We start from the raw sequence: 15,250 nt of genomic DNA on the forward strand, positions 1-15,250 counted from the left end.
CATCACTGGGAGAGGAACCAGAATTTTTCAGTGCCAAAAGCACAAATTGCTGCTTTCTGAGTCAGGGTCTAATTCTCATCTGGTCTAAATCGGCTTAGTGGCTTTGTGAGTAATGTGGATTTACACCAGCTGAGGGTCTGGACCTAACTCAGTAAATAGCAGGTGCTTGTATCCACTGGCGCCAGCCACTAAAGAAAGAGATGATCATATGCTTGGAGCCAATGAACAGAAATGTTCCTCTCTGGGTGAGCCAGGAATGGTGTTCATCACTGCAAAAGGCCTGAAAATCAGCCCTCTGTGACATACTGTGGTGTTATCCAGACCAGGGAGGGGCTGTGTCATCGCCTTCCCCCTTTTAACTGGAGGCCCCTGCAACGTTTCGCTGCTGTATATCCCAACCTGGATCGCTCACAAACAGCCTTCAGCATGCAGGTGTCCCCAAGTGTCTATGTGTAACTGCAGCCTGCTAGCCACACTGGGGCTCTCGGCAGCCTTGGTTACTACTGCAGGGTGACCCCAACACGCTCCCAGTCCAAAAATGTATGTTCTGTACTGTGCAGCCCACTCCTGGACAGTCCAGAGGTATTAAGCCTGCAGTCCCTCTCTGGGAACAATACACAACAAATTGCTACCTTAAATGGAGTTACCCAGACAGTTTAACTTAAACACACTGGATTGGATTAAACAATACAACAAGTTTTATTAACAAAAGAAGAGAGGATTTTAAGTAATGAGGCATAAAAGTCATAAATCGTTACACAAAAAATAAAGACAAAACATTTCCTAGTGCCTAACTTAACAAACTATACTTGAGTCAAGGCAAAGTCCTAATCACATCATTCAAAAGCATTACTTACCAAAACCTTCAGGTCAGGACCCCTTCCCCAAAGTCCAATAGCTGTTTCTTTTGTCTTCCTAGGTTCAAGGAGTGAGATGGACAGGGAGAGAGATACCTTGGGGTGTTTGCCCCTCACTTTTATAGTTCAGCCCCCCCCCATAAAGTTCTATCCATCTGAGCAGAAGGAAATATGGAGTCTAGTGAGGAAAGATGCTTCATGTGGTTTTCTTTCACTTGTGTGTGCTCCTATGCAGATTTTCTTTTCTCCTTGCTGTCTGAGGACTCTGTTTACAGCTTATATGCAAACTGAAGTAACTCTACACCCCTTTCTTTAAGACATGCTTGATCAGTTATGCCTTAATTTGTGCTACATGAGTTGGAACATGTGCCTTTAACATTAGATACGGGGGATTTCATAACTTTACACCCAGTGTTGCTGCATACATTTCACCATGATAGTGTTGACCAGCGAGTTATTAGTCTTCAAATGTTACCTCACAAGGCCTACTATAAGATTATTATACTAGGGTGTAGGGTGTGAATACAGGTGTGGCTATTGCCGGGGGGAAGGAATGCGGCATAGCTAGAGATTTCCATAGCCCCGCAAGCACCTCCTGCTCCATGCTGGTTCTGACCAGACACTTTTAATTTAACTCCTTGTGTTGCCTGGAAAATATGAATGGACAATAGGCTAAATTTTGGCTCTGTTAGCCTACTCAGGATTTGTACTGAGAACTCCCTATTGCATTCATAAAGGGGGGAGGGATAGCTCAGTGGTTTGAGCACTGGCCTGCTTAAACCCAGGGTCGTGAGCTCAATCCTTGAGGGGGCCATTGAGGGATCTGGGGCAAAAAGTGGGGATTGGACCTGCTTGGAGCAGGGGGTGGGACTAGGTGACCTCCTGAGGTCCGCTCCAACCCTGATATTCTATGATTAATTCAATGGAGAATTTCACATATGGATCAATAGCAGGCCTGAGCATTCATCCTGGAAGCTAATTTCCAGACTTAATGAAGCAGCTTGATTTAATAATTATTGTTGCATCTCTTTTAGGGTTCAATAATAATATATTAAGACTTTGCAATATATTTATGTATTATTGGCTGAGCTGGTAGCAACACTTATAGATAAGAGTTCATTATAAAGACCGTTTTTCAGTTGCATATAACTTTGCAGAACTTTAACCATTTGGGCCCAAATTTTCCAAGCTGGGTGTCTGCCTCAGGCTGAACTTTTTGGGAAACTCTTGAGCAAAGATGGCGTAGCGATTTCCAAGAACAAGGATGGGGGGAAGTATGCTGTTTTGCCCAGGATAACTACTATTACAAATGTTTCCTTGAGAAACGCTAGCCCCTCCATGCTTTGGAGCAGGGATGGGAAATTTGGCAGGGGATCACCATGGGATCAGACAGGTGCCTTTTGCTGCCCCTCTGCAAATCCACACAAATCTATTCAAGTGAGTAGCATGTGAAAACTGCCAGTTGCACATACACAGGAGAAGTTTGTTACATGTTATGGCAGCAAAATTCTTTGACAGATTCTGCCTGGCATTCAGCATGCTCCACTCCTACAAAGCTGACTGCACTTGCTCCCTCCCAGGGCTGCAGGGCCTGAGCCTGAGTTCACGGCTGGTGCCCTCTGTAGTGCCAGGTATTGGCACTGAGAACAATCTCAGACAGAGCAAACCGGTTTTCGCTGGCTCCCAGTGTTCCTCCTGCTGCTGCCCAGGAGAAGGGGGGAAAGCCTGAGCTGAATGCACAGGGGTGAGGAACAGAGGGGGAACAGGGCAGGTTGGGAATAAGAGGAGCGGAGGGGGATAGGCTGGAGAGATGTTCAGGGGCAGAGTGCTCCAGGCTGGGGTGTAGGAAAGGGGACACCAGGTTTGTAAGCACTACTTGAACCCACCCCTACAGAACCAGGACCCCAGCCTCAATATTCCTCTGCTGTCGAGCGAATAGCTGGCAAAGGGCGTACCTCACCCCCACTCCTAGAGTCTGGTGCCTCGCCTGGGAAAGAAAAGGTGTGTTTTTAACTTGGCTAAGGTGTCAAAATCCTAGTGTAGACAAGGCAGGGTGTAGATTTAACAGGTGCTAAAGGGCTCATGGTAACTCCTAGGCTCCCCCCTAAACTGTAACCCCCCCGGTTTAAAACCCTGCCTTGTGTATAGGAGACTTTTAGAAGGTGCTAGCTCACACCTTCCCATCCTGCTCCGGACAGAGCCTGAGGCTGGCATCCTGGATCCTCGACAGGGGCAGGAGTTCATTCTCTGGGTCTGGCTAGCGCGCCGCTGCCCCAGCAGGGCCCGTGCGTGTCCCGCAGCCGGAGCCCGGCACCCCCGCCCCTGGGGCCGCCCCCCTGCTCGGGCTGCGTGCCGCTGGGGGCCGGGGGGTGGGTGTCAAGCTCCGCTCCTTCAGCCCGACGCTTCGCAGGCGCATCCCGCCGAGCGTCAGGAGCCCGGCTGGTCCCTGCCTCTCGCCCCGCCGCTGCCTGCGCCGTCTCCAAAGGGGGAGGGACTTTGCCAACTCCCCGGCCCCGCACCGCCGGCGTCTTTGCCCAGGTCAGGCACCCGCGGGACTCCCCTGCCCCGCCCGGGACCGGCCCCGGCCGCGGACTCCGAAAGGGGACGGAGCAGCCGCCGCACCAGCAGCTCCCGCCGCCGGCGCGCCTTTGCGGGGTGCCCGCCCGCGGGCCCCGGGGCTCCCCGCCTCGGAGCGGCTCCCCTCGGGCAGGGGCCGGGGACCCGCCCCCGCAGCGGGACAGTGGCAGCGGAGGAGGGCGGCGAAGGGGGCTGGCTCAGAGGTGGCTCCGCCGGTGCCCAGCGCTGGCCCCGGGACCGGGCGCGGCATCCTCCCGCGGCTGGGCAGCAGCCTGGGGGGCCCCCGCTGGGCCAGGCTCGCCCGGGCCCGCGGGGCGGCGGCGGCGGCGGCCGAGGGGAGCATGTGCCGGCCGGGCGGCGCTGGCCGGCCCCCGGCAGCGGCGCCCCATGGGCGGTAGCCGCGGCGGGCTGGCGGGGCAGCTGGGCGGGCTGCTGCGGGCGCAGCCCCGCGCCTCCCTCGGCCTCCCCATGCTGCTGCTCGGCACCTACTTCTTCTACTGCCTGACGGGCTCCTGCGAGCCGCTGCCGCCCGCCGCCCGCCAGCTGCGCCCGCCGCCCCGCGACCCCGCCGGGGACCGGCCCGAGGAGCCGGCGGCGGCCGGGGGCAGGTCCGGGCCGGGCAGCCGGCGCTTCCCGCAGGCCATCATCGTGGGGGTGAAGAAGGGCGGCACCCGGGCGCTGCTGGAGTTCCTGCGGGCGCACCCCGCCGTGCGCGCCCTGGGCGCCGAGCCCCACTTCTTCGACCGCGGCTACGAGAAGGGGCTGCGCTGGTACAGGTGAGACCCGGGACAGCCCGCTCCGCTCCGCCCCGCCCCGGGGATTCCTCCGTCGCGTAGCCCGGGTCAGTCCCCGTTCCCCGCACCCAGCCCGCAGCACGCCCGCGTAGCCCGGGTCAGTCCCCGTTCCCCGCACCCCGCCCGGAGCACGCCCGCGTAGCCCGGGTCAGTCCCCGTTCCCCGCACCCAGCCCGGGTCAGTCCCCGTTCCCCGCACCCCGCCCGGAGCACGCCCGCGTAGCCCGGGTCAGTCCCCGTTCCCGGCACCCCGCCCGGAGCACGCCCGCGTAGCCCGGGTCAGTCCCCGTTCCCCGCACCCAGCCCGGGTCAGTCCCCGTTCCCCGCACCCAGCCCGGGGCACTCCAGTGTCGTCCGGGTTCGCTCCTGCTCAACCTGGGGCACTCCTGTGTTCTGGCTGGGTTCGCTCCTGCTCCCAGGCCACACGGTCCAAGTGACTCCTCTGTAATATACACCGGTTTAGCTCCCTTTCCCTGCACTCAATACAGGTCACTCCAGTGTAACCCGGCTTCATTCCTGCTCCTCCACCCAACCCGGGTCACTCCAATGTAATCCAGGATTGCCCCTGTTCCCACCCCACTTCATTCAAGTTACTCCTCTATAATGTACTCCACGTTACCCCCTTTCCCCACACTCAACCGAGGTCACTCCAGTGTAATGTGGGTTCACTCCTGCTTCCACTCCCAGTCAACCCCCCTGACTCCTCTTTAGTGTAATCCAGGTTAGCCCCCTTTCCCTGTGCTCAGTCCAGGTCACTAATCTGGGTTCACTCCTGCTCCCACCCAGCTCCATCCAGGTTACTCTGTTGTAATCTGGGTTACCCCCTTTTTCGGCACTCAGTCCAGGTCACTCCAATGTAATCTGGGTTTACTCCTGCTGCCCCACAATCCAGATCACCCGTCTTTATTGTAATTCAGGTTCACTCCTGTGCCCACCCCACTGAATCCAGGTTACTCTATTGTAGTCTGGGGTACCCCTGGTCCCCCCACTCAATGCAGGTTACTCTTCTTGAATATAATCTGGGTTCACTCCTGCTCTCCCCACTTAATCCAGATTACTCCAGTATAATCTGTGTTCACCCCTGCTCACATCCACTCAATCCAGGTTACTCCTCTTTAATATAATCCCAGTTAGCTGTTGCTCCCAACAATTCAATCCAGACTAACCACCCCCTAATCCATGCAATTCAGGTTGCCCTCTGCTCCCATTCAACTCAAACCAGGTTGCCCCTCTAAAATTAATTACTGTCTCTTTAAAAATTTTCTATGCACACTTTTTGAGGGGGTTATGGTGTGGAAAGATGACCTGGGTTACATTGGTTTTGTCCCGTCCCTCCCCGCATTAGAAAAAGGCAATAATAATCTTTCAAGGCATGAATGGGCTGTTAGTTTAAAAAACAATCATGCCAGGGAGTGTGTATGTGGGAACCCTGTACCTAATTTTTATTAGCAGAGTGACTAAAATGCCAAGTCTAAGAAATCGACTTTATGTACAGCCTTTATAAAAGTGTGCCTAGCCTTTCCCAATCTCTCCCTCCTTGGGAAGTCATTCACCTCTCCGGGTCTCTGCGGATGCTGCGTTTTCATAGCACAGCAGGAATGAATGCCCCGTGTGCATAATAAATCGTGAGCCACTTCTCTGCAGCATCATACAGTTTAAAGTATGCCAACCTGTGTGAGACCCGTGGTGGGGTATCTGGTAGTGCCTTGGTCTCTGCTCGGGTGCCAAAGCAACAGGTTTACAGTGATCAGGCTTTAAGTTCCAGCCCGTGCCGCCCTGTGTGCTTTGGAAAGCTCTGAGCACGTGCTGGGGGCTCTCAGTCTAAATTATTAATAATAATCCGTCTAATTTTTTTTATTCTTAACACTTAAAAACAACTTTTTTTTTTTTTTTAAAGGGAGGCTGACAGAAGTTCAGGTACTAAACCATACTTAAAATGACCTTTCATGCCTGCTAGTTGCAAGGCTGGCTTTCGCTGCAAAAATGTTTATCAGAACAAAACCTGTCTTTGTGTTGCAAATCCGATGACTTCTTGTTTCCTGAGTCTGAATGTTATTTCAGGGATTCGGAGGCCAGTGATCGACCAATCAGTGGTCTTAATAAAAACAAAAATTAAATTGCAGGCATGGATGGGAACAGACCATTGCAAGTTTGTTGGTTAATGTCAGCATGAACCCAGTGAATCTTACATGATAGAAGCCCTGGGTCTATTTTTCAGAGGAGCTGATCGCCAGCCGTTCTCACTGCCTTCAGCTGGAGTTGTGAGAGCTCAGTAACTGTGCAAATCGGGCCCCCTGTTCTTAATGCACCATACTAACGTACCTATATGTGGCAGGCTTCGCTGGTTCTGGGACAGATGGCATAGGTTAAGGAAAGACTGATGAATCTAGAGACTTGGCTTGTGAATTACCTGGGATTTATGGTTTTAACCCTTAATATTTTATCCTTGATACACCTGCAATTTTTTCCCATTTCCTTTTATGGTGTTTCATTTAGGGAGTTTAAAAAAGACTGAGTACCCATTAGCATTGCATGACATGGTTGAATCGATCAAAGGAATCACTTATTTACAGTGGGTTGGAAATATTGGCACAGTGGAGAGAAGCGGGAAAAAAACTATTGTCTGAATTCCTTGATATGTTACGGCCGGCCCGTTGTGTCAAAGGGCAGACCCGTATTGATTCAAGGGAGTTGTTTGGTTTCAAGGGTTTCAATGGAGTTGAACTCTTCAGGCGATAAAACATTTGGAAGAGTAGCTACTGTGCATGTGGTGTCTATTAAACGTCCATATCTTGGCCAACTGGAAGTGTCTGGGCCAAATTCACTCATGATGTAAGTCCCCCAAAGTCAGTGAATGAATCTAGCCTGTTAGGTTGAAGAGAGCCAACATGTGCAGACTGATAAAGTGTCACTCTGTTTTATTCAAACATCTGAGAGTAATGAACTGGGGAGCCCTGTCTGTCTTTCTGTCGGTTCAGCTATTGTTTTCTCTTCTAAACCAAAACAAAAAAGATTTTTTTCTTTTCAATTACTTCATCTTTCTTCACACTTCTTTCCGTCGCGGGGAAGGTTTAAGGTAATAATTCTCCCTGAAACACAAACCCTTGAAAGTCAGGGCTTTGAATGGAAAGTGAGGTAACTTTAGCCTCACAGTTGCAGCTCTGTAATACCACATCTGGGCTGTGAACTTGTTGACTTAGTGCCCCTTCAAGTACAGTGAGCAGCAAAGGTATTTTTATGATTGTATTAATGTTACAATGATTTATGATTTCATTTCTAAGTTCCATATATTCCTACGCTGTTGACAATAATCAGTTGTCTCTTTCTCGTTGAAAACCAATCGATGGATCTAACCAGCCAGAAAAACATTTTAATGACAATTATACACATTATGAAACCCCATACAGAAGTTAGAATACTCTTAAATGGCTGAGAGTGGAGCGAAGAGAAAGTTGCAGCGTGTACCGCGAAGGTATAAAATGAGTAAATATGCTTCGTGCCGCATTAGTTGTGAATTTTGAGGGATATAAATGTTTGCGGGGAGTTTAGGTGAGACCAACGAAACGTTTTAAAATGGTTCTGAGCATTGCGGAATCAGTGGAAATACAAGTAGAGAACATTTTTATATCGTTAACTGAATACCAGAAATGGGTGCAATATTCTATAAAGATGTGACCATTTTCTCTCTGGTAAAGAAGAATCTTTAAAGAGACTTCGCTGTGATTCAGAGTAGAGCAAGTCTGCATTCAAAACAATATGTATAAGAATATTTCTTCTATTACTCTTTGCTTTTCCAGTTTTATTTTCATATGAAAATGTGTTTTCATTGTTGTTTCTTCATTTAACGTCAGACTGAGCTAAAGTTGAGATGTGCCTGTGTGAAAAGAGAAGGTGGATGAAAGTTTAAACTTTTCCTAGGACTGTCTCAAAGTGGTGTAAACATTTTTTTTAAAATATTTGAATGAGCCAAGAAACTAAAATTACACCAAAGCTTTTAATGTCAACACATTGGGGCCCTGGGGCACCTGTATAGAGTTGTTGCTTGCCTCAAGTAAATTAAAAAAAAAAATCCTCTAGAATATGTACAACTCCAGATTCCCCTTCTTCATAATCATAGTTCAGTTTCCCGTGCTTGGAACAATTGCTGTACTGAAATGAGCAGTATTTAGTTGTAGTTGTGGAGTAATTTATATTATATTACCCACTTAAAGCATTGTTTAGTTAATTGATTACAAACATTCATTCTAAGTTAGTCTTTCACTGTGTATTTAAATTCAATTTATCTGCTCTGCCTTTTTGAAAAGGGTAGGGTGGGGTGGGGGTCTTTGTTAATGGCTCGAAAGCCTTCAGCATAAACCGACCAAATATCTAATGTGACGGTTTTCTGGTTACTATAGGTTTAACTCATAATGTGAGGATAAACAGCTTTCCTTTCTGGTTTATGACATAAATAACCTAATGGACAATCCAAGCATGAAGTGAATTATTATCCTAAAGCAAAACCACTTTTTTTGCACTTAACACTGTGTAAACTAAACCTAAATGGAAAGCAAAGCTGATGTTTGTAGTCAGTTTGGCTACTGGGGTAACAATGCACTGTCTTTCAAAGGAGAAGGGGTTCTTTTTTTTTTTAATTTAAATATTAGCACTTTATTGTCTCTCTGTCTAGTTATTTCTCTGCTTTATGGAAATAAAGAAAAGGGAAAATGTAAATACTTCAAATTGCATGAAGACATAAGTTGACAAGTGATTTTTAGAATTCTAGCAGGAATATTTTTAGGGATGCTAACTAACCATGAAGACATGGGGGCAGTTCTGCACTCATTTGGATCGGTGCATGTATCCCCTAACTCTACTGAAGTAAAGGGCCTCAGCTACTGTAATACATTGACATAGTGCCTTCATTTCACTGGAGCTCTGCCTATTTACATCAGCAGACTATCTGGCCCAATGCAGTTAGTCTGTACTTGCCATGTAAACGGGATCAGAATCAGGGCCACAACCTGTATTGAAAGGGGCTGGATAGAAAGAACTGCAGAATATTTCAATTCAATAAAACTTTTATGTGGTGAATTTCTAGCTGTAAAAGGCTGTGGCTGATTTAACATACAGCAGAAATTGCTCATCTCTGATTGTATAACTGGGGATGTTTTTTTGGGGGGGGGAATCTAAAATGTTGCATTTGATTTTTTTGTTTGTTTGTTACTAGTGCTGAGATTTTTCGTTCAGATTGTTAGATCTTAATTTGTCCTCATGGCAGCTATAACTTAAACGGATTCTCTAAAATCTCTCAGTTCCTTGCTTCACAGAATGGCCTCAACGATTCTAGTGTCACGGGGAGAGTATGGAAAAGTTTGGATAATGGGGGTTTTGGGTAATTGGGGGAACTTTCAATGGAATGACTAGATCTTTAGGGACATTATGTTAGATAGCAGGGAGTTCTGGGTCGTTAAGGTTTTTAAAATCAGCTGATGCAAAGAGCAGTTTCCCTGCACTGAAGCCCTGCAGAATGCAACAGCACAGACTAGCCAGTTCATTGTCAACTGAATAACTAGCAGTGCATTTTCTATTTCCTCATCTTATTGACGATCCGCTCCGTCCCGCAGCCTGTATTTTGATACCTAAAGGAACACAGTTTTACAGAGGCAGGATAAGTGCGGTGCTGTGCCAAAGCACTAGATAACTGATCACATGTTTGTTGCCTCTGACAAACACTGAAAGTGCAGCTGCTGAAAGATTAGCCTCTTGTGCCACAAAATTTCACACTGCGGATGTTGGCCCACATCAGATTTTTATAGGAACTTAAAAAAAATGCATACTTCATTAATTTTTTTTGGCATAAATAACAAAGCCACACAATCATGGCTGCGTGTATGCAATGGTAACAGCTGGCAGGCCCTTGTGGACGAATATGAATGCTTGATCTGTGGACCGTGCTGTAGCGCAGAGAGGTTATGCATAGTACTTGTGCCCTTAGGTCTCCATCAATTTAATAAAACAATTTAAACCCACTGAATTTATTTGAGCCTCTCCCTCCAAACTTTGTATTTCTTAATTTTCCGTTGTTCAAAAAGAGTACACACAGGCCAAAAGGAGGAGCTAATTATTAATATTGTTTGTGTACACACTTGTGTGTGTGTGTGTAGAATGGGACTAGAGGCAGTTAAACCTTGCCATCTGCAAGCATTTCTTCTGTCTCACTGTTAGAGGCAAGTAACAATCTTATAAGGGAGCTGGGAGACAGGGTTTCTTGGAGCAGGCTTTCTTATCTGTAAACCTTGTTGTCCTTAAGTCTTTGCGCGGGCGTGGAAAAGATACACAAAAAGACTGCTGTGATTCCAGTGTTGCTCTTTTGACATTAGCTGAGAATGTTATTGGCAGTTGAAAAGCAGAGTTAAGTGGATGCCTCAAGGGTTTTTGCGTGTGTTGTGATTTGTGCAGACAGATCAAGACATCCTATAGCAGGATCTGTTAAATAAATGGACATTTTCACTTCCTAGTGATTGCCAAGATGCATTTTGGCATGAAACTCATGTCCTTGCTTGAGGAAAGCTTTTCACAGAAGCATTTAAGTAATATATAGGTGGGGAGAGACAAAGAAATCTTACAAAATAAACATGGAATCAGATGACAAAACATCCAAGGAGCTTGACTTTAATGCATTATCTTTATTCGTTGACAAAGGCTAATCTGGTTTCCTAATGAACTAACTTCCAAATCCTCAAAGTTTGAGAGCAGTCTTCCTTTCACAGTGTCTTCCTACAAATTGAGTTCTGGAGCACACTTCTTAGTTATCATTTTCTTATTCCATTTTTTAAAATGTCAGAAGCAATGTCTATCTTCACGACCTCCAAACCCCTCACATCAGGTCACAACAATCCAAAAAATACATAAAACACAAACAAAAAGACAGAAAAGTCAATCAGGCTAGCCCCTCATTAAGAAATATTAAGCTTTGCACCTTAAATTGTCTGGGTCTGTAGAATAACTATTTAACTTTCTTTCAGCTGAAATAGCAAAATTATCTCACCTGGATAGCAACCCTTTTGTGTTCTTAGCTTGCTGTTAGTTACATAACATTTAGCTCTGTGCTCTGCAGACACCGAGCCAAATGAGCCTCACATGCATGAGTGTTTGCAGGATTGGGCCCTCTCTGGGTCATTTGGCCCAGACAGTAGTTATGAAGCAATCTGTCGGGATGCAGGACATGCAGATTTTTGGCATTTTGCAAACTGCTTTCAAGTGGGATTAAAAATAGCTTTTACTGCTGCTAGGATGGGGAAGAAACGTTTGAAAATGTTTAAGATGATCACAGGGCAGGCATTATTCATGATGACCGAGATGGGCTATGCTGTTGCTGTTTCGAAAACTCTTTGCAACTAAAGCATAATCAGCTCTGAGGCAAAGGGCCTGATTCTGATCTCATGTACATCAATTTCACACTAGTGTGACGCTGTTGACTTTAATGGGGTGGCTTCTGGTTTTGGCCCCAGTCCAAACCCCATAGAAGTCAATGAAATTCTCTTCACTCACTTCAACAGACTTTAGGTCACACCATTAGACTGGTACAACTGCAAAGGAATTAGGCCCATTTATTCTCTGTGTTGTTAAATAGACACCGTCAGGTTAAAACTGATTAAGGCTGCGTGTTGCTATTACCTATGGTCTTCCTGATAAAAGCTCTCACTCTTAGGATGGAGCAAGTTATGTTCTTTGTAATCAGCTGCGCAAGACTTTTAATTAATTTTTTTTAAACAAATTTGCAATGTAATGAAGCTTTGGGGAGTGACATGGGGTTTTAAATGGTTCAAAACAGTATTGCCGACCCTAAGCATTCACAAACCATGAGCCAGGCCCCAAGAAATCATGTAATCATGAGATTTAACAAATTATACACTTGGAATTCTTTTTATATTTGCCTTCTGGCTGTTGAACCTTTGGACTTCAGGTTTTCAAGCTTATCTCTGCAACCACAAGGATTAAAACGTACTGTTTTTATACGAAAACTCAGATTCTTGTGTATTCACGTGACTCCAGGGTCTGAAGTTTTAAGAAAAACCTCAAACATTGTGAAGCTCTACTATAAAAAATAGCAAAAGCTGCAGCACTGCTGTTAGCTTAATTATTATGGAACAGTTTTAAATAATTGTCATTGCAAAATAAATGACATTCAACACAAAACAATGTGCCACTGTGACATTTGCTCATGTTTTCTCTGCTTTTGTGAATTTTGCATGTTGTGGTGTGTCATGATTTTTCTGCTATGACAATCAAATCAAGGTTACAGTTAATATATTTATTAAAATCTTAGCTATGTTCTAGATTAGATTATTAAAACGGAAAGAACTAAAAAAAATCCTAATTTACTCTTTGCACTTTATGCTCTTTGTTTACTGGCTGCATTTCTCTATTTGGACAATGACAATAAACTAGCCAGTTTCGCTTTTGCTTCTAGTCATTTTCTCTGTCTGATTTTCATGCATTCATGCAGTGCGGCATTGTCTGAATTGCAAACACTACCTTTATTGATAAACTGTTTTCATTAGCTTAAAGGCCATCACAGAAATATTGGTCTTAAACTCTTTGAAAGCTTTTTTTAATACAAAATATTAATTCTGGATCAGATTTGTCCTGTGTCCCTTTAAGAAAAAGGACTATTTAAAAGTCGTATTAAAAGAAAAGTCGGGGCTGATTATCAGAAGTTCTGAGCACCTGCAGCTCCTGTTGAATGTCAACGGGGATTTGAGGTACTCAGCTGTTCTGAAAATCCAGCTTCTTAATTGTTACATGGATAGGTACAATGCAACGTTGCTGCTGTAAAGGGGGATGATACATTGCTCTTCTTGACTTGATGATTTTAAATTAATATATCCAGTGTATGATCATGCACATTGTATCTGATAACATGAAGTAATTGCGATTGTCCTGAAAGACAATAACGCCTTTCTTAGCAGCGACCCTACTTATTCTTGAAAATACCGTGTTTTTTTTTTTCTCTCTAGACAGCTTTTACAAGTAAATAATGACAGGAAAGTGGAAAAGGCTAATGGAGTTGGATGCTGCCTAAATGCAAATGGAATCTGTTAGTTAAGACTGTTCAAAGATTTTTAAAATAGTAATTATAGTCACCCTGCGAAGGAAGTGGGCTGCTCAGAGGAAGTTGTGGAGAGAAGCACAAAAGTTAATTGGAGAACATGCTTAAAAGCTTATTCCTGACCCTTTCAAAACTCTTCACTGTATTAAGCTTGGGTGGGGATTGAAAACTTGGCTAATGAAAGGCCTGGTTTAATACCCGGATTTAGCTCTAAATGGCTTTTCAAAGAGCTTTCAAAATCCATCTGCTTACAAAGCTCATCAGCAACGGACTGACTCTTCCCTGCCCCCTCTGCAAAAGGATGGCCTGCCCAAAGCAGAAGCTGCCGCATAAGAGTTGTCTCTGATGGCAAATACTTTAAAGAGTCAAGGGGTTAACTTCAGATCAGCTACCCTGCTCCTTTGCAGTGGGTGCTCAGGAGAAAGGCTATAAGCGGACAGCTTGGGAGGCAGTGGGGAGAAGGGAGTTTGGGTTTCACGCCCAGGGTCTAAGGGCCATGCTGAGCCCCAAGCAGGAGAGTTTCCCCTTTTCACTTCCGTTGCTCACTGACCCTACAAGGTACTGATCATTCTGGCCCCGATTCCAGCAAAGCAGTTATGTATGTGCTTAACCTTAAGAATATGATTAGATCCCCATGAAGTCAAGGGGAATTTACTCACATGCTTTAACATTAAGCAGTGTGGCGAACCGCATGTCCTCGTGGGAGGGACTTGGGAGACCTGGGTTTTATTCCTGGCTCTGCCACTGGCCTGCTGGGTGACTGCTCTGTGCCTCAGTTCCCCATCTGTAAAATGGGGATAATGATCCTGCCCTCCCGTGTTAAAGCACTTTGAGATCAACTGATGAAAAGCACTATAGAAGAGCTAGGGATTGTTGTTGTTGTTGTTGTTTTGTTATAATACATACTGAAGAAAAGACCTTTCTGATTGCATCTGAATATTTCTGCTGAGTCTTTCCACCTCCTTGCAGTCAGCCTCTATGTACCATACAAAGAACAGTATCAAATCCCAATCCCTCCTTCCTCTTTTTCTCTTCACAGTCTCCATTCCCCATCTCCTAAAATGAAACCAAAAATGGGGGTCACACAAGGGAAGGGATTTTTAAGAAAACCCCCCAACTTGCTTTAGGTTCCAGAGCTGCTTTGATTCTCTAACTTTCCTTCCTGCAATTCCCTCCCTAACTTTTGCAGCTTCGTTCGTGGCCACTGTTTTGAAATGGTGTGACGTGCATTAATCCAACAGGAAGGTCTCTTGGTTCTGAACCACATCAGGATAGGGATAAAAAGGAACTGTAGATGGTGAATGTCACAATCTCTTTAGAATTCACTTCCTTTGGTAGATATTTGACTTGTGGGAGAAGGAGGTGAGATGGGAATGAGAGGAAGAAGGGGCCAGGGAAGGCAGCCATCAAACGGGTTTAGGGTTTTAATTTTGAAAGCTTCAAAACTTGCAGAGGTTATGGACCAAATCCTGCTCTCTGTTATGGTGTAAATCTGGAGTAGCTCCAGTGAAGTCAGTGGTGTGAATCTGGCCTCTTGTCTCAGGTTCCTAGGTCAGGTTTTAACGCTGTGATCTTATTTTAAAGTGAGCCTTCATTTTCTAAAAGATCTATGGACGTGCTCCAGGAAACATTTCCTGCCAAGCACAGGCCTTACTACCATGAACCATTGGCTTCAGTGGGACACCTTGCGGGAGTCTCATGAGTATGGGTTTGCTGGATCATGCCCTATTTTGCCTGCATGTAACAGTTACATCAAGCTCACGCCCAACAGAGGGTTTTACAAGAGCGGTGCCCAAACTTCGTTCCGCTTGTGGCGGGGGGCATCACATTGACAATTTTCTAGGAACCCCCTGGGGTGCCCTGGAAATAGATAGCAGCTTTCCTCAACTTCAGTTTGGGGCTCATATCTGCTGTGGGTCTCAGCTTGCG

General features: G+C 46.0%; 1 protein-coding gene across 1 annotated transcript in view; it reads left to right on the plus strand.

Annotated features, from left to right (window-relative positions):
- The first annotated feature begins 3,821 nt into the window (after positions 1-3,821).
- The window catches only part of HS3ST6 (heparan sulfate-glucosamine 3-sulfotransferase 6), a 111,961-nt gene continuing 100,532 nt past the window's right edge, over positions 3,822-15,250 (plus strand). Inside the window, exon 1 of the mRNA XM_037911343.2 lies at positions 3,822-4,210. Within this exon, the coding sequence (XP_037767271.1) occupies positions 3,822-4,210 (389 nt within the window). The remainder of the gene's footprint in view (positions 4,211-15,250) is intronic.

The sequence above is a fragment of the Chelonia mydas genome, chromosome 10, assembly GCF_015237465.2.
Source record: "Chelonia mydas isolate rCheMyd1 chromosome 10, rCheMyd1.pri.v2, whole genome shotgun sequence".
In the NCBI taxonomy this organism is placed as follows: Eukaryota; Metazoa; Chordata; order Testudines; family Cheloniidae; genus Chelonia; species Chelonia mydas.